General features: G+C 30.5%; 3 protein-coding genes across 21 annotated transcripts in view; 1 reads left to right on the top strand and 2 right to left on the bottom strand.

The window, feature by feature from the left end:
• Nucleotides 1-3,110: 3,110 nt before the first annotated feature.
• Nucleotides 3,111-12,677, bottom strand: LOC141461272 (odorant receptor 85c-like). Of its 7 annotated transcripts, none has more exons than XR_012462713.1 (10): nucleotides 12,624-12,676; nucleotides 12,430-12,516; nucleotides 8,257-8,682; nucleotides 7,952-8,083; nucleotides 6,726-7,807; nucleotides 6,554-6,653; nucleotides 4,861-4,962; nucleotides 4,437-4,592; nucleotides 3,704-3,894; nucleotides 3,111-3,599 (listed from the first exon to the last, which is right to left on the bottom strand). XR_012462713.1 is itself a non-coding variant. In XM_074142174.1 (9 exons), the coding sequence occupies exons 5-9, from the start codon at nucleotides 7,454-7,456 to the stop codon at nucleotides 3,552-3,554; spliced, it is 1,137 nt and encodes a 378-aa protein (XP_073998275.1). In that variant the 5' UTR covers nucleotides 7,457-7,807; nucleotides 7,952-8,083; nucleotides 8,257-8,682; nucleotides 12,430-12,516; nucleotides 12,624-12,676; the 3' UTR covers nucleotides 3,111-3,551. The 7 variants fall into 7 exon arrangements, 4 of the variants coding, with proteins under 4 accessions (XP_073998275.1, XP_073998276.1, XP_073998277.1 ...); XR_012462712.1 differs by having other exon boundaries at nucleotides 3,700-3,894; XM_074142174.1 differs by lacking the exon at nucleotides 3,704-3,894.
• Nucleotides 10,570-17,065, top strand: LOC141461271 (odorant receptor 2a-like). 4 transcript variants are annotated; one of them, XM_074142170.1, is made up of 5 exons: nucleotides 10,570-12,658; nucleotides 13,576-13,675; nucleotides 15,076-15,177; nucleotides 15,254-15,409; nucleotides 15,703-17,065. In XM_074142170.1, the coding sequence occupies exons 1-5, from the start codon at nucleotides 11,916-11,918 to the stop codon at nucleotides 15,751-15,753; spliced, it is 1,152 nt and encodes a 383-aa protein (XP_073998271.1). In that variant the 5' UTR covers nucleotides 10,570-11,915; the 3' UTR covers nucleotides 15,754-17,065. The 4 variants fall into 4 exon arrangements, with proteins under 4 accessions (XP_073998271.1, XP_073998274.1, XP_073998273.1 ...); XM_074142173.1 differs by lacking the exon at nucleotides 10,570-12,658 and adding an exon at nucleotides 12,756-12,774; XM_074142172.1 differs by lacking the exon at nucleotides 10,570-12,658 and adding an exon at nucleotides 12,882-13,323.
• The window catches only part of nab (NGFI-A-binding protein homolog), a 70,128-nt gene continuing 67,784 nt past the window's right edge, over nucleotides 16,885-19,228 (bottom strand). For 9 of the 10 annotated variants that reach the window (XM_074142148.1, XM_074142151.1, XM_074142146.1 and 6 more), the window contains 2 exons: nucleotides 17,994-18,095; nucleotides 16,885-17,310 (listed from right to left, as the gene is read on the bottom strand). In XM_074142148.1, coding sequence (XP_073998249.1) covers nucleotides 17,176-17,310; nucleotides 17,994-18,095 — 237 coding nt within the window. In that variant the 3' untranslated portion in view covers nucleotides 16,885-17,175. The remainder of the gene's footprint in view (nucleotides 17,311-17,993; nucleotides 18,096-19,228) is intronic. The other variant, XR_012462707.1, reaches the window with a different exon arrangement.

A 19,228-nucleotide genomic window follows, 5' to 3' on the forward strand; every position in this document is an offset into this window, starting at 1 on the left:
ACGTTGGTTACTACTTATTTTACTGTGACTCCAGTTTCCTCTCTACCCTAGAGAATAATTGTTCTACGGCCGTCCAAGCGACCACATTTCCCTTACTATTATCCAACATCATGATTCTTTGGGAGAGAGGTGATGAATGTTACACTAGACTAGATATCTAATTTGCACGAAAAAACAGAAAAGAAAACATATTTGAAACACTTCAACGAATAGGTTTCATATTGTCGTGATTATTTATTGAAAATTGAAAAATTGACATGCCCGCACATTCTAGTGGCAGAATTAGAAACTGTACAACTTTGAAGTTCACTGTTATTCCGCTAGATGGTGTGCTCTGTACTGTCTCGTACCAAGCTTTTAATCTTTACTTTTTTTTGTCAATTATTTAAAATAAAATGTTTACTTATTATTTTACATGATAATGATTATACTACATGAAATATCGTGTGGAAATCTAATCGTAATAGTCTTTCTACCACATTAAAACTGTTTTTGTTTTTTTACCTTAAATTTCAGGAAAAAAAAGTTTCTGTTAAAAAGCTTTGTAAGCATTAACAAATGAATAAAATTACCTGTAATATACGAAAGCTTGGTTGATTTTTGAATTCCTTGTAAATTCTGGAATATAGAAATTGATGCGAATTACTCAACAAAAGTATAACAGAAGTTGATGTAATCTCTAGGGTAATTGCTTGCGAATTGCTGAAAGAGGTCGAAGAACGAAACACTTTATAATCAGTAAATACTAAATTAAAACATTTTACTTTACCTTAAAAACACAACATATACAATATATATATTTAATGCAATTTTGTTAATTACAACGATGTGGACGACACAATTATCTCTAAAATCGTCTAATTAATGTTTGCACTATCTTTCATTACACTATTAAGCCTCTATTAACAAAGCGTTTATCTATTACAAGATAAAACAGAACAAGAGAAATGGTATAAATAACTAACCAAAGAAAAATAGGATATAATTTCATTATGTGAGCCACATATGATTGCTACTGGTTAATTTATCATTATACACATTATATTGAAAAAGGTCTTTTAATACGCCTAAACTCTGACATACCTTTAACATATTTTCTAAACTCGAGGTTGTTCCTCATTTTGCTAAAAAAACTCACGGTTTTCTAAACAACTCTCTTGACCGCTCATAACAGGGTCAATTTGTCCGTTTTTTAAATATAATAATTGAGGGGATCAATTAAAAAAACTAATTTCATCCCCTTATCTTTAGAAAAAATACCCAAAACTTTCAAAGATGTTACGTTTCTTTCGTACTTACCAGCAAGAAAATGAATTACTGAGTTAGATCCCAAAAATCTAGATTGTATACGTCTTAATATTATTGCCTTAATGTAGACTGACTAATTTGCTCATAAAACTTGTTCTAGAAATAAAAAAAATAATTAAACAGTTTTGGATAAGTCATTATTAAACAAACTGGTACAATCTACTCCATAATAGACTTAAATAAATTTAGAATTTCTTTGAACCAATTCTGCTTAAAGCAATGTTTATATGTGATTCATTTTCACATGTATATACTTTTAAATGGAGAACCACTAAGTGTAATCAGATTACTTGCAGAAAAATCTAATATATTTAACAAATACACTAAATTAAGGAATACTTTATTCCGAACTATAACTCTCCTTTGAACGGGTACCTTGCTCAGTATTACCCCAAGAGGTTAGCTAGTTCAGAAGTAGATATCTGGCGGACCTGATTGTTTTGTTAAGGAATACAACCAAACCTTTCAACAAGAAAATATTAGAGACGGATTGAAGGAGATGCTAAGACTGAATGATATAGATTAAAAATAGAGATAAGTAGTAACTCGGATTCTTTAAATCCTCTTACGAAAAATCTGGCTGACCTCAACACTTATAGAGTACTCGTTCCATCAGCTGGCATAAATGCAGGTCCTAAGAAGTATACATATACAAATTTAAGTAACCTTAAATTACAAAGAAATTGAATGGAGAACAGTTGCCCTTGAATTAACTATAGATCCACACAGGTGAATAATATCGAGATAAAACGGCAATTAAGTGGTTTGAAAAGAAATAAAGGAAAGCGGATTGAACAAGTAAAAAGAAAAGGGATTAACTACTTACTGTAACCGGTTTTTCAATTGACCTAGAAACTTGTGATGAAAACTGTTCAAGTTATAAGAACGCCGCAATTTCTCGTACAGAAATTGCAGAAACCCGTAATGAAACTTAACTTTAAGAAGAAAGATAAACTTCTTAATTTTCACGTTGGTTAAAACTTACCAGAAATTGTAATTTGAGAAGCACTAGACTAGGTTCCAATTATAGTAGCTTAAATTATGGAAAAAGATATGTTCACTAGTTATGGATGATTTCTAATGATAAAATGATAAATAAATGATGAGCACAGCCGCACGGAACCAAGTGATCACCTGACCAGGTGATAATGGGTAAGGTTACTATAACCAACACTGTCTATTACAAGACCTTTTAAATAAAACTTTCTAGATTGATTATATACATGTCTAGATAAGTAAGTATGGAAGGTATAAAAGTGACCAAAAAAAATTTAGAATATAATAAAACTGTGTTGAACTTTCAATGAGAGGAAAATCCAAAAGTAATTTTAGATTTTTTGAGGTCCCCCCCATTGTTCGAATACAAATGTTGTTTTTATGAATTTTTGTACTTACCCAATTTAATAAATATTCGGTAAATGAATTTCTTTTCTCAAGGCGAGGATGGTGATTTTATTTCAACGAATAGCTATTATTTATTTCTTCAACTGTAAATTAAAAATGAAATATTTTTATTTCATTTTATAAGGTTATGCAGTTTGTCTTGATAATAGTTCTCTCAATTAGAAACTGAACTTTTTTTTTTAACTTTTTAATACATTTGTTACCGTTCAATATTAATATATAAGTTTGTTTGCCCGAATCAAATCATTGGGTAATCAATATCTTATCGCTGACTCAACTTTCTTTCTGTAATTAGTCATATAGTTAGTTCTTTAAAACTGACATTTGTTAAAAAATAAAGGATTAACGTATTTTTAGCTATACATGCCAATTAGTAATATTGAATGAACTCTAGTAAACATAGATTCATTAATTTATTTTAAACAAAAATACAGCAGAAACTAAACTGTATTCAATTTTCATCACACGATTGAAAAGTTACTCGAATCAGAAATTATTGCTAGCAAAATTTTAATTTTAAAATTGTAATAATTAATAAAGCATATACATTTTTTCAAAGTTATAATATTAAAAGTCCTTTTTGTATGATTAATGTAAAAATATAATTAATAATTAAGCACACATAAAAATATTGCTCAAAACTTTTGCAAATTTTTAAATTACTGATGACTGTAATATGAATTTTCTTCACCAACAATGAATTTACTTTAACATTTTAAACCACTTTACACTAGCAATGAGCACCAATTATTAAGTGTCTGTAAAAAATAAGTTATTTCCTTAATCTTCAGCTTGGAAATTAGCCTTTCTTGCTGAAAGAAATTTGCAATTTACTTCAATTAAATTGATTTCAGGAGCATGAAATAAGAATAGGATGCCTGCATGATCTGTAAACAGAGAAAAATTCATTGACCCTTGTTAAATATTTTCATAAATATTTTGTAAACAAAAAATATAAATGTCAATAAGACTCTGGCTATTTATTACTTGCATAGAGTCAAATAATGTCACATCATTTTTGTCTTCGCCAAATCAATTTATTATTGATAACAACCGTTATCAGTTTGGCTTCATAGAACAAACTCAAATGCGTACGAAAGAATCTAAGCGTTTAAGGCAATTACAGTTTCTTCTCGTGTCCACACAACAGAACTTTTATGGAAAACTAAGTCCACCAATTACCTACGTTCGTAAGTGAAATAATTAAAACAGTACAATAAATAAAATATTCTTTTCTAAAAATAGAGGATAACTTAAATTTGAGAGCTTCTGTAAACTGTAGCGGTCAGCGTTTTTAGCATTCGTTAGAATACTATCGGATAATCCAAATATTACATGAAATATCTTCTATTCTGAAGTGGAGACTTCCAGAAATGTTGATGTACGCGAAGTAAAAACTACTTATAATCATCAATGCAAACAAGGTAGATAAAAAAAGTTTGGTATTGGTAATAAATAGCTTAGTATCTCAAATTAAATAACTTAATTTTATTCTTTTTCCATAAAAAAGTGATATTAAACAAGTCTCCAAGGATCTAAACTCAGATGAAAAAGTTGTATAACTTTAAATTATAGAAGATATTATCATATTATCATCGATTTCGATTTATTTTTATTGTTAAATTGCAAAATAATGACCATTTATTAGAAAACATTCTACTCGAAGTACTGTTCAAATATACAACAAATTTATATGTATTAATAAACATATTTAAGTAACTAACCTGTAATAAACTTTCCAAATTTGTTGCTGCAGTTCCTTTATATTCAATTTTCATTGTTTTCTTTGCTTGCAATAAAATCAGTTTAAACATTCTACGATTATTTGCGTCAATCTCATACCATGGTAGTCCATAAAGTGTTTGAAATATTTCATGACTCTATAAAATTGATAAGCTAAGTAAGCTAAGGTCTTCACAAAAGTTCTTTAAGGAATTTGTAAAAGAAATGGATCTATAAACGTAAATTAAAAAGTAAAGCCTCTTTGTATTGTTAGAATGGAATACTATCTATTCAGGCACTTCATTATTTTTTTATTAGCTTTATTCTCTGTCATTGTAATTGCGCTAGGTTGAGCGCAAATTTTAATACATCAATAATATGAGAAAGTAAAAATCATGTAACAAAATATATTCTTTAAGACCTTACCTCAGATTCAATTAGCTCACCAGCGTAGCAACTTATAGAAGCATCTGCTAAATACAACATAAAAGCGTAGGAAAAAAGTAGTTTCACGAAACTGCTTTCACTCTGAAAAAAAAAGATAAAAATGCTTGTTAATCAAACAGGCTTTTGATTTTAGTAAAACTGAAAACAAGAAGCCAAAGGTCTAAAGTAGAACATTCAATTCCTAGAAAAAGTTTGATGTCAATATGATTGCTAAAACTATGCTGAAACTGGCAATGCATGTGTGTTTCAAATTTAGAAATGAATTTGATAAAAAATAAATTCAGAAATAAATTAACAGGTGAATCTACTTCAGCAAACAATATTAATAAAGAAACGAACTACATGATAAATCAAATTTTATAAAAATTACATAAATGTATTGTGCAATTATTATTTTTATTTAAGCACCTTTTCCTCACAATCAGAAATATTCTTTTCATTATTTGTTGCAAAAGTTATCTGAAGTTTTAAAAATATGTTTTGGAAAAAATTGATACACGAAATATTAAAAAAGTTCACCACTCGCTAGACCAAGTCCTAAACTTTAGAGCAGAGTTGGGCAAACTTCGGCTCGCGAGGCAACTTCGGCCCATTGAAAGGTTCAATCCGATACGAGACATATTTTATAATAATGATTAAAAATAACAATTACACTTGTAATATAAAAATTGGTATAATTTTGCGAATTTTGAATATAAGGTTTGTAATTATGAACATAACTTGAGGATACTTCATGGTAAATTTGAAAGAAGAATTCAAGTTAGTGCGATTGGAAAAGATTTAGATATTTTCAGTATATCTTTTAAAGTAAACTGTGAAGTAGTGAAACCTTACCTGCAGCTTGAATTAACTGAACTCCAATCCAACAATAATCTCCTGCAGCTTGAATTAACTGAATTCCAATCCAATAATAATCTCAATCAGATATTTCTAAATGTTCCAAAATTAGAGTTCTATAAGGGCTTGCCGAAATCCAGTTTTTCAACTTTAATATTTCATGCTCAGAGAATTTGAGCAATGTTTGCATCATCATATATTTGTGAGCAGCTGTTTTCAATAATGAAACTTCGAAAAAGCAGTGTCAGAAATAGATTGACGAATGAATACATTAGTTCACTCCTAAGAATAACTACGTCCCAATTCATGTGATTTTTAATTTTTTAAGATATCTGGTTTAAATTAAAGAGATTATTTTCTAAAATCTATTTTTTCTACGGCAAACGGATGTTAATGGTGAAAACTTAAATCGCAAATTTTCACCTAACTATAATAAGAAAAATTAAACGAGGGAAGGGATTAGCTATTGGATTCCCACGATGAGATCCCGGGTTCGAATCTAGCTGCTGACCCCTAGATTTTCTCTTTCTAGGAGCTTCTTACAGCTCACTGTTCGGTGATGGACAGTATTGTCTGTAACGAGAGAACACTGTCCGGTGGCCGAAAAAAGCACTGAAAAATGCTCCGGGCGCCAATAACCTGAGATGTTGACGTGCCTTAAACCATTAAAAAAAAATAAATCAATAAATAAAAAAATAAAACGAGAATTCAATATCAGCAGTTGCAAAACAAAAGCTATGATCGTCACTCTTTAAAACAAATCTGATTGTTGGTTAGATTGATGAAATCTGAAATTTGTATTTAAAGTTTTTGGTATTTAATTTCTTGAACTTACCACAGTTATAGTATATAAGAAGTAGCAAATACAAAGAGCTATGATTGCATTTTGGAAACCAAGAGCCAGAGCTACCACATTCTTCAGAACTTGAAGAGTTCTGCAAAATAAAAGAAGTTATTAGCACCATTTTTCACAATTAAATAAATAACTTATCATTAAAAAAGTTTACCTCAATAATTCTTGTTGAACAGAAATTATATCCTTGAATACATAATACATTCGATGAGACACAAAAAACTTTGCATACTGATAATCTATTTTATGCTTAAAAATTTTTAGTTCAATGTGATAATATATTAAAAGAGTAATATTTGATATTGTAAAACCATAATGACTGAACATAGCGCAAGCTGTCCACAAGGTTCCAAACAGTCCACAAACACAAGTCTGTAGTCTTCCTTTTTCCATAAAGATATAATTTATAATAGATGGGACATAGACAGGAAATTCATTTAAACCCACAAGATAAAATATTAATTCCATAATTTGTGGCGTTGTAAAGAACATTATCCATATAAGAAATAAAGTATATCTGGAAATTTTTGCTATTTTAACTGCAAATAAATAATCATTTTTAAAAATTTCTCTTTCTTCTTTATTTTTAGACATCACAGATTCCAAAGTATCTAATAATTCTTTTATTTCTGTCTGTCTGAAATACAATGCGTAATGACATACATTGACAACAATAGCAGGAGGTAAATAGATCATTGTACTTCCCATGCTCTGTTTTAAACCATCTCTACAAATACAGTAAATATTCAAAAACAAGGCGAAATTAAGTACAGCTTGGTGCAAAATCTGTAGGATTACTTGAAATACGTTTCTTTCTGAAAAATAATACCAAAATCCACCAACTTTAAAGGTGAAACGTAGTTCGTTCAATGGGTCCATCTTCATGTACTAGTTTAACTAGATAAACTTTGCAAACAGAAATGATAGCCAAACATTATAATGATTTACAAAAAGAGAACACCTATTAAATAAACTTACGTAAATGTGTAGAAAAGTTTAAATTAATAATGTTTTAATTACAGTGGAAGAAGGTATTATACAATTATTGACAATTATAAGCAAACTACACCTTTGCCATATTTTCTGTAATTAAAATCCAAGTTGGCTACAAATAGGGTGGACAATTATTATTGTATGACCAAAATAAAACTTCACCTAATCAATTATCTTGGTAAAAAAGCTCGACTATAATAGTTTTTCTTTATATGGCAAATAACGTTGCATTCTATTTAAATCCTGTAAAGGACAAAATTAACAGAAGTAAAACATAATAAGGACAATTAAGATAAATGCATTTTCTGTTGTATGTAGGTTAAAAGCAGTTAGTAATAAAACTAATTTTCAAATTATAAATAATAATAATAATAATAATATAATAACCTTTTATGAATAAATGTTTAAGCCATCTTTCTTCCATCCATCCATTCTGAAAGAACCATTGCTGCGTTTAAACAATAAGGCTGTACTCCTGAAGTAATTAAATTTTCTCCCACAAAGAAACTGTTGTTTGGGCTGTAGAAAAAATAGTGATATCAAATTTGAAGGAAAATATGTTGCCGAAGATATTTTGCAAGAACAGAACTAACCAAATCGCCAAGGCAAGAATATTAAAAATAACTTTAATATCACTGTTGGCCGGAATTAGTAGAATATTCAAAAGAAATGATTTGTGAATTTTATAATACCTTCTTCCACTGTAATTAATTCTCCTCTCACTTCAGAAATCTTCCGAGCTAATATTTTATATATATAGTTAACTGTCTCACTATTTTTAGGGTTTCACCAGTAAATCTACTTCTCATCACAAATAACTATATTTTGTAGAAACTTATGTCCAAAGTTTGTACAGGAGAAGTATAGGAGAAATCCAACCTCGAGGCGGCCTGTTGTTCTAGATAGTTATCTATTTTCTACCATCTCTAGAAGGAAGTAACGCTTTCTCTTCTGCATCAAGTGAACGAATGACTATGGTTGGATATGATTGTTAGCTCCCCATAAGGCATCATCAGTCACCGTGAAGGCATTCTAAACCTCTCTGTTCATTTCAGTTCAAGGTCATTTTACCATTTCAAAAGTTTTGAAACCAAAGACAGTTTTCCCTTGCTAAGTTTCTGTGAAACATGATCAAATATGTCATACAATCCAAATATGTCGTAAAATTCAGTATAGGTTTCTTAAAATGCTAATTATACTATTAAATTAAAACAATGCATTTTGTTCACACAAGAAAATCTCAACTTAATCTTAAGTTATGTCATTATCAGTCAGGTTTTAAAACTATGGAACTTCCTCAGTAAGAAAAAAAAATTCATTTTTGAAGACACGCTATCAATTACCTATTTCATCTGATTTGGAAATAACCTTTTCCATAAGTTTCAAATGTTATTTGAAGTGCCAAAAGCTTTGTTGATTTGACGCAAACAATTCTGTACATTTTCTTGAACTTTCAATAAATAATTTTTCAGTTTTTGACATTTTTTTCCGATTTATTTAAACTTGAATCTCTACTACACATGATATAACTTTTTTTTATTTAAATTTTTGGACTTAATGTGAGAGTTGCAAGTTCAAATAGATTGAATGTTTGAAAGTGGTCGTAGAAGATGGCTGACTTGGCGGAAACCTTATGCCCCATTTGCCAGCTGCTACCATGAGCGTTATGTGAGCGTTTTGTTAATGAAGATTGCATTCAAATCTATTTTAATAAATAATACAAAGTTTCTTCCATACCCTCGCGCAGCGATAAATTGTAAAGAAGCTGGGAGAGAGAAATAATAATTGTTGATTTACAATTATTGGATAATTATTGGATTGTATTGACTTGTGAACTTTGTTCATTAAATAGCCATAAAGGCAATTTTGTACTGGATCAATATAATGCAATTTTATCATTATGTAATTACGATAATAGCGCATTTCTAGTTTAAACACATTTGAGAGAAAGAAGTTCATAAATATTGTATTTTGCTAAGTTATTAAGTGTTCGATGAGTAGTGAGAATAGCTAAATTCCAACTATTTGTCAACGATCAGAAGGTGTTTCAAGATAATTAAGGAACAAAAGAACTTAATAAACCTAAATATTGTGAATAATTCGAGTAAGAATAAGGGAGTTTCCATTAATCCTTTAGGAAATAGGATTACCTACTCACAAAAAAAAAAGAACCCGCGGAAACTGGTTAGCCAACTCTTTTAAATGGAAACTTAGTACGAGGGACTCATTTGAGACCGAAAGCTGACATGGAAAGTGGATTATATTTATTTTTTATCTATTTGAGGAAGTGGCCTAATGGACGATGACCTCAAAGAGGATGCACACCATGGCGTTCATGGTCGCCTGGGCATAACGAGACAGGTGTATCGAGTCCCACATCCACTGCAACCTAGAATATTCTTTAAAATCAGCACCATTCAAATCTATTTCAACAAAGTTAGCTGAAGCAATGGAATATCTCAAAGCTTTTTGAGGAGACAGGAGGCAAATCAATTATTTTAAATATTCAATGAGAGAAATGATAAATTTTTGTTGACGATTAGAGACTTATAGAAGAGTTTATATGCACGGTTAATGCATTGGGGCCTCCAAATTCGAAATTTTTCTTCTGTTAGTATATCTTCAATAAGCCCAAATTGGTCGTATGGTCCAAAATATTTCAAATTTCTCAATAGTTTTAAATATACTTCGTTTTATTCATTGCCTTCTATAAACGCGGATTGCCCCAACATCAAAAGCTGAAAAGCACCACCACACAAGACTAATCTTCATTTTTGAGTTGTTTTTTTTAGTTTAATAACTAATTCCACGACTGCATACAATGATGTAACAGGCAAAATGCTGATTAATTGAGAATACACCCGTATATACAAATATGCATGCATTAGCGGTAACGTGAGCGGCGACCAAACTGGATAGGGAGACATTAGTCAGCAGTTGTTACTGCAGACATGTCAGCCAACCTAGGACGATCGACATTATGCACTTAAATTTAGGATTATTTAGGAGTGTTCTGGATAAAAAAAAGGGCGGATTAGAGAATTGTGATTGAAGCTAATTTAGCGTGGAATTTTAAGTAACGGGATTAGGCTAAGTTTGAAACAGAGGAATATTTAGATCTTTGTTGGAGACATAAAATTGAGCGTTTACGATGGTTCTTAGGAGGATTAAAAGTTCAGAATGCGGAAAAAGATTAATTACAGATTAGTAAAATTACAATACCAAGATACTGGAAAAATGGGCGAACATTGATACTACTTCTACCAAAATGTTAGCATTCAATGCCAGACTAAGAAGTGTAATTATGCAGAAAAGGAGGCATGCGGAATAATGACGTCCAATTCATTATTTATTAAACTTAGTTTGAAATGATACTTTTTTAATTCAGAATAAATTTTAATGACTTTTCTGGCTTCTGAAATTTAAAAAATAATTGAATCTTATTCTAAAAATGTCAGAAAGACCAACTACTTTTCACTTGAGGCAGTTTTTTGCGCATATGTAGGAAAAGTTGGGATGCTTAGATTTTTACCTTAAGTCCCTGAGTCTCCCATCAAAAGTTACATTAAGATAACTAGGTAATCAACAACTACAACAATGCTATTTCTAAGGTGCTTTTGGAGAACTGTGAAGTGATACCTATGTTCATCGTAGAATTAGTCTTATAAGAGCAGATCAGATGAGTTTGTTTTAAGTACTTGATTTAACACAATTTAGATTTTGTTCGTAACAAGTACAACTTTTGAACAGAGCTTATTTCTTTGAATACAGTCTTTTGAATTTAGAAAGTGTGCTCCATAAGACATGACTTCCGGATAAACGCAAGAAAGCGTACATCAATTGAGAATGAGGATGGGTCAAAATTACGAATAAAGTTTTTATCTGAGTCAAAAAAAGAAAATATCTTCTCTGAAAGTAGTTTCCCAAAACTGATAGACAACTCTTATTCAATTCTTTCTTATGCAATCGTTTACTGGAAAAGTAAAAAATTATTTAGAATTTGCTCGCTCTTTATTAACCTGTTATGCAGCAATTTTGTTGGACTGATTCAAGGAATAGTTTATAAATAATGAATTGTTTTTTTAATAAAGCAATTAGCTGGAGCTAAAACATTTCAGAATTTTATCTTATAATAAATGAAAAACTAATTTAATTTTTAACCAAGTTATAAGTACAGTAATAATGATAACACTACGTATAATAACTATAATTTTGCTTCACTATGCTCAATTTTCCTTAAAAACCATATTAATATTTCTGATTCAAAATGACAAATGTCGTTTGGGTGATGCATTTTTTCGATTGTCTCGTCACTGTTCAGTGGACACTACAATATCCTACCGGTTAATCAATGGAACCATCAACATTAGGATCGGAACCGTTGAAATGGTTACATACTACGTTGAAAATTGGAGGTTTTTCGATGAATTTCCATGATAAAAATAAAAAAAGATTATTCGGTCATATTATCCAAAATATTGTATTGTATTTCTTTTTATCTTACGATTTGGTTCTAATTTATTCGGATGGAGTGATAAATATTGATATCGACAAATTTATTTATTTACCACCATTTATTATAAATAGCATCCTCCATGCGACACTGTTTTTTAAACAAAAATCAATTAGACATTTACTAGGCAAATTGAAAGAAGTAATGGAATGCAATAAAGAAGATAGAAATCATTTTGCAGAAACCTATAAATTTGTAAAGAAGCTTATTAAAATGTTCGTTACTGTTCAGATAACAGTTTGGAGTTGTGTTTACATTATCCCATTACTGCAGTCAATCGCTTCTTTATTTTATGCTAAAAACTTCAAAATATTTTTACTATCACCGCTTCAAAGAATTATGGGTTTCTCACCTGGATATTTCCAAGATTGGATTCTACTAATATGTACTATCCTCTGGACCTTCTGTCTTATGTGCACTTTTTTTAGTACTTTCGCTTCTGTCGATTTGATACTCATATTTAGTTATTTAGAAATTAAACTTTTTCATTATGAAATTGAAACTTACTACACATCATCATTAAAAAGTGATTATGATTCAACTTACCGGACCATCGTTAGAAGACAAGTTCAAATTTCAAAGTGAGTAACCTACTCATAACCATAGTTTGTCCTATGTTATTGCTTACATCTGTTCACGGTTTATTAATTACTGTTGCTTATTATAATTTATTATTTTATGCATTTCATTAACTTATGTAATTCCCCACTGATATATATTTTTTTAAGCTCTCATTGAAATTTTATCATACTGCAACTATTCATCCAATAAATTGTGTATTTATTAATTCCTTTATATGGAAATTAATAAATAAACAAATCTGGTAGCATGCTCGTATTGCATTTATAATCTATTTAAACTGGGTGACGAATAACTACTTGCATCGAAGGAGTATAAAATACAAATTACAGAAGGGAAAATTGAAGGGAAATCGTATTGACGGTTCCACCACGGATCGCAGCGTGTACAATTCTCCCTTCATGTTCCAGCTTGTGGCTACCTCAAAAAGTTACATTGAAATATTACATCCTTTCATAATTATAGTCTATTAAGATTTGCTTAAAGAGTGAAAGTAAAGCAAACTCTGCTGCGACATAAAAAAGCTATTCCCTTCGTATTTGTTCGTGGACTAAAGATGTCTGGAATGTAAGTGCAAGTGCAAAAGTTAGAGAGTGATTATAGTTTTCATATGGGTTCGCTGAAGTGAAGTTGCACAAGACTGCCTTTATAGGCCAGCTATGAGTAGGTAATGCGTGAATGTTGAGTGTGTCAGTATAAGTGTTAGGCAGGGATGCCCACAAAGCATAGATCGATGAAGAAACGTTGATACACTTCTCTTTACGTGATAACGATTAGTTATAACACCAAATTTGAAGCAAACTTCTTTCCAGACGTAACTTCAGTAACTGAAAAAAGTCTTTCCCATCACATTTCTCACGCTATTATTTAATTATTTTTCTTTTACTTTCTTGTTTAACTAAAATTTGTTCGATTGCAGGTTATTTGAAGCACTCAAAAATGCTGTTGGTTTATATCTTGGTCTTCAAAATACTTTTATTGCCGTAACGATTTGCAGTTCATTGTACGCTGCAACCACAGTTAGTAAAGGCTAAAGTTTGAACTGTCTAACTTATAATACTTATAGATTAATCTAAAGGGGCTACTTTAAATAGGTTGCAAAGAGAGCAAAGTATTCTAGTTGAAAGTGTAGGAGCTAATTTATTTCCTATGAATTTCGTAACACTTTGAAAAGTCTTTTTACTTACATTTTTTATTTTTACTGATTATTTTAGTATACCTAGACTTTGAATCAAAAATATAGAAAAAAAAGAGTCCGGGAGAAAGGAATGTCAATGTAAATACTGCTTGGATTTATTCCTAATTTCGAGTCAGGGAGATAGATGTGTAAGACTACCCAGATTAATTTGACGCTAATTAAAGCAGAGATTTTTTTTAAACCACTAGTAAAATCGCAGAACTATTCTATCAGGTATTAATTGGATGTATTTTATAGAATCTGAGAGCAAAATCTGGACAAATGGGTTGTAAATGTATGGCAATTGGCAAATGCTCAATTAATCACTAACTCAAAATTAATCTTTTCAAGGCCGTTTTTTTCGTGACGAAAAATGGGTTACAAAAAAAAATTGTACAAAGTAGGTAGTTCACGTAATTATTTAAAAGAGCAGCGTAATAAAAAAAATAGTTAAAAAACTAACTACTTGGTGGTCCAAATCCTACTCTTTGTAAAGTTATTGTGATGCCATCAAGTTAGGGTTTCATTACACAGAATTGAAATGGTCAGAACTTCAATACAGCAGATACTGTATTAATGATTGCTTAATTCCAAGAGAAGTCTTCCCGATACAACGCTACATCGCCAGTCACTTTGTCATCTTGAAGAACAACGCCTATAATTTTCTGCCTTACACAAACCTCTTTTTATATACTTAACTGTTTCAAGTAATCCTTTAACAAAAAGTAACTGCTAAACGTGCAGTAACAAAATTCTAAAATTGCTCTTTTTCATTTATTTAAGGCGCGTAACATCTGCTAGCCTTTGTCATAGATTTTATCGTCGGCAAACTATAAGTTGTAAAGTCTCCTTCCTTTATATGTACATAAAACAAAGGATAAGCTCCTAGACTTTCACCAGAACTCAGTGTACTTTTACTTAGTCCAGGGCATAACCACTCATCTTTATTTATAACTTCTATTTTGACTAGAGTTAACATGATTCCCAGGACTGTCAAATTAAAGATCAACGCAAAGATTATTTCTATACCTAAAAATAGTTAAATGATGTCTTTTATATTTTACTATTATGAGTTATACTTACGCCTCGCACATAGTGGATATTTTGTAATTGCAAGTTCCTTTGTGTAACGGAATTGCTTAAAGTGCATATTCTTAAATGTAATGTGGTATTGGTAATAATGTTTGGCTACTAATTAAGTTGTCAAATAAATTTCACTAATTAATATCTTTTACATTTTAGGGGCAAAGTTTGTATGTAATCTTGCTTTTTTGTTATGGCACATTGTTATTCATATTCAATTCGTTTCTCTGTTGCTACATTTCAGATCGTATAGAAACAGAGGTAAACATATTTTAATTTGTATCCATTGAACACAAATTGGCAATAATTTAACACATTTCCATTACTTTTATGTTAGGGATCCAACATCTGTAATTCAATCTATGAACTACCCTGGTATGAAATGCGTCCGCAGGAACGAAAAGTTTTCAAGATGTTTATACTAAAAGCTTCGCAATCAATGAAAATGAATTACAAGGGTATTTTTCTTACAAACTTGGATACATTTTCACAGGTAATTTAACTATAAACTTCATGGCACACAATTTAATGCGGAACAGGAAATTAGGGGAGTAATATTTTTAATTTTGTCATGCTGACCAGTGTGTAAAGAACCTTTTTTTTTTGTGGGGTTTCGTATTTTGTTCTTTCTGTAAAACTCACTCAGGTCTGTAAATTTGCACCATTGCAGTACTGTTCTTAATGAAAGTAAAAATTAACTGATTTGTTTTCCATGTTTACCCTACTTAAATTTTTATACTCCATGATTTGTACTACTTACCTAATCGTTGTTTCCTTATGTTTCAGATCATGCAAGCATCTTATTCTTATTTTATGTTGTTGCAACAGTTTAGCTAAATGACATTTTTAAAAGTTAAAATAACTAGATTCAAATAAATGTCAGTGCTTTTCATGCATACTTACAAAAGCTATTATAGTTAGGATTAAAGAAAGCAATTTAAGGAAGAGGAAAATTTTCAGAAACGTAGCAGAAAAATTTAAATCTTCTACAACACTAGAAATTGATTCGCTGTATTTTGTGGACTCACCAGCTTTCATTCACCTTGGGCTATAGGAATTGATGTATTATTAACAACTCACTTTGTTTCAATAATCTCTTCACATCAATATAACTTAGAATCATACTTGAACACCAGTGTAAATTGTGGAAAAAAAAAAGTTTCAAAAATGACTACTTAAAAATAAATATATTAATTTAAGTTTAAGAATTTTTAAAAAAATGTTTAGTAAGCATATAAATTATTTTATGGTAGTATAAAAATCCTCTCATTGATGACGGATAGATAAACGCTCTACAAGAAAGCGCGGCACGGAATTCCGAAAAAGATTTCTCTGCATTAAAGTAATTAAACTGTAAATTTTTCACTTGCAGAGACTGAAGTCAAACATTCTTATGCCAGTGACAGAGTTGCCTGGGCCCACGCCCACTTTCATCTTATTTGTCAGATTTAATGATAATTCTTTGATCAGAATTAAGTAAAAAAATTAAAAAAAGTACGAGTTCTTTGGCAAAATTCAAAGATTTAAAGTGGAAATTACAAGGCTTGATGAGAAGGTAATATTTAGAAAAGAGAGTGCACATTAAGGTACATAGGGAGCTTGTCTATCCACCAGGTGAGGGAGGAACTGCCTTGCGAAATGTCAATTTCCCTGGAGATTTTCTTTAGAATGCTTCTGCTGGAACGTCCTCAACATGAGATTTCTATAATATAACTTCAGAATTAATGCTTACTTCTTCATTTAACTTACCTTATTTCTAAGTTGCCTTCGCGGAGGGGTTGAACATTTGTTTTTTGAGAAGTTTTTCAAGTTAGAACAACCGAAAGATACTATTCTTTAACAAAACGCTGCTTTCCTAAGGAAGAGCAAAATGGCTTAACAGGTGAAGCAGCTTCACCTAAACAACCATAGAAATAAACGTTTCAACTCTTTACAAAATTAGCAGGATAATGGCATTTTTCTTTTGAATAACATTCATTCTTTAAATTTATTTACACATTTTCTCTTCTTAAGTTTTCGTTAATATTTACAAATAAAATGTTGCAGGGTAATTGTAATAAGATATTTACAGAAAATTAGACATAAATAATACAATTACTTTGGCAAAAAATGTTAAAAGTTGGTAGTAAAATTATCTACACATGAAAAATTACAATTATTTACACAAGTTTTATATATATAAATTTACAATCACGGATATTAATTTATAATTCAACTAATATCTATTTTAAAGAAATTTTGGTATTTTTTATGAACGGGCTAGATATCACTAGCTGACAAAGCATCTTTTTTTAGAATTATTGATGCCCGGCTATTATCCAATGCCATGGCTGGAGACATCGAAAGTGCTGGATTAGCTACTGCGATTATATTTCCTCCGCTGGAGGCGATTACCTATAAAAATAAATATTCAAAACTTTAAATCACATAGTGAATTTATTTTAAAATTTGTATTACATACTATATACCGCCAAAACGAGCTCGCACAATTGTATGATGCATACAGGCCCAAAGTATCTACCTCTCCCGCTCAAAAGCTTTGGATCGCGAGAGTAAGAGGATCCGCTCTCAGCAGTGGCTAGGTCCTCGCAAAGACGCTAAGTGATCTCCCAAGAATGTCGCTACGCTACCCAAAATTAGGTAGCAAACATCCCAGACTATAAATCTATCTGCTCTTAATACTAATCCCTACCTCCTCTTCGTGGCACTGAAATAAAGTCTTGCCCAGATTTGTAACACTGACATAAAAGAAAATGATTATAACCAAAGATCACAGCAGTCGATCTCAGAAGGCTCTAGTCTAATGATCTTAATGTAACAATAAAAATATAGCGTTCATTATTTTTGGTGGCTTTCATTATTTCAATAGGATGAAAAAATAAATACCAATTTCAGTCATGCTATTTATTCATTGAGCCGAGCGAGCTTTTGAACAAGCGACTAGATCATCTTCAGGCTTATTGTCTACATGATAGGTCGAAAGCGCGGCACAATAAATAAATATCATGACTGAAATTGGTATTTATTTTTTCATCCTATTGAAACAAAAATATAATAATGGAAAACAAACTGCTGACCTGTATTTTATTTTCCTGATAAAAAGATTCATCGTAGCATTCATCAGTGTGCTTCTTAAACTTTAAATCAGTTGCAATGTCATGTTCATAATCGCCATCATTCTAAAAGTAAATAAAAGCCATTAATTTGAATAAACTGTGATACGTACAAATACGTTTTTTTATATTCATAATTTTGAGTAAGGGTAACTTTCATAATAAATTGTGCTCGATTATAGTTAGATATGATTCTTAAAAATATCAGTATCAATGTGAGCTGCAATCACAGAGTGTGCACCAGTATGATTTGAGGTCATGCTTTTAAGGCAACCATATTAAATGAATGATTAGATTAGTATTCTTACGGTTAACAAATACTACCTCAGTTACACGTAAAGAAAAATTTTTCGTATGAGAACCAGTTTTTCCATTGTAAACTGAATTAATTTGTTTTGTACATAGGCGTGGATTAAAAAAATCACACAATCATCTAAAACTCTAGATATTTTTGCTTCAGAATAGGAATAGTTGTCACTAGTAGATGTAAACAGGGATTTGGAAAAATAACACATTAAGTAATAGTGTGCTGAATGGATTCTCTCAAAAACAGCTACAATAGTTAATTGTAAAACATTAATACCAAGCTTAGTTATCAAATGTCAATTCTACCTGGTATAGGTTTTATACACATCTTTTTAAAAGTTATAAATACTAACTTTAGGTAACGTTTGCAATTTTTATGGACATAACTCTCAGTTGCTAGTAGCGTTTACAGAAATTTAAAAATTTTAATTGTTCTAAATTTAGTAAATGAACGTATTGATTGTGATAACAAATTCTCTCTTAGAGGCAATCAGATGTCAGCAATTCCAGAAGCTTAATTTCAAATTAAGACATTACATTTCTCAATAGGAAGAAAAAACATCTACTCGTCTTGCACTCATTGCTCATACCATTTTAAAAAAAATCTAAATCTCACCTTAAAAAATTTGTAAGAATGATATAACCTAAGCCAATCTGGTGTTTAGGACTAAGGCGTTTAGGCTACTATTTGTAATGCAGCATTGAATTATTTGAACTTACAAGTCTTCTTGAACCTAATTAGCTAAGTTTTGGATAGGATATCACTTGACAGAAAATAAGGCCTAAAACGTTATAACTTTTCTGATTACGAGGTCAAATTTGCTAGGATTTTGGGTAGAAAGGATCAGATTAAAAAATATCTTGTTATTTAATTTGGATAATAATACTAATGA

This window comes from Rhodnius prolixus, unplaced genomic scaffold (genome assembly GCF_049639745.1).
Source record: "Rhodnius prolixus isolate KJV_2025 unplaced genomic scaffold, Rpr scaffold_6, whole genome shotgun sequence".
Lineage (NCBI taxonomy): Eukaryota > Metazoa > Arthropoda > Insecta > Hemiptera > Reduviidae > Rhodnius > Rhodnius prolixus.

Coding starts and splice junctions, on each gene's coding strand:
- LOC141461271 (XM_074142170.1), top strand. CDS start 11,916: ATGGAACCATCAACATTAGGATCGGAACCGTTGAAATGGTTACATACT. Junction 13,676..15,075: donor CATTGTACGCTGCAACCACA/GTTAGTAAAGGC, acceptor TTTACATTTTAG/GGGCAAAGTTTGTATGTAAT. Junction 15,410..15,702: donor ACTTGGATACATTTTCACAG/GTAATTTAACTA, acceptor CTTATGTTTCAG/ATCATGCAAGCATCTTATTC.
- LOC141461272 (XM_074142176.1), bottom strand. CDS start 7,456: ATGAAGATGGACCCATTGAACGAACTACGTTTCACCTTTAAAGTTGGT. Junction 4,963..6,553: donor TCTTATATACTATAACTGTG/GTAAGTTCAAGA, acceptor TTTTTTTTTCAG/AGTGAAAGCAGTTTCGTGAA. Junction 4,593..4,860: donor GTGAGCTAATTGAATCTGAG/GTAAGGTCTTAA, acceptor TCAATTTTATAG/AGTCATGAAATATTTCAAAC.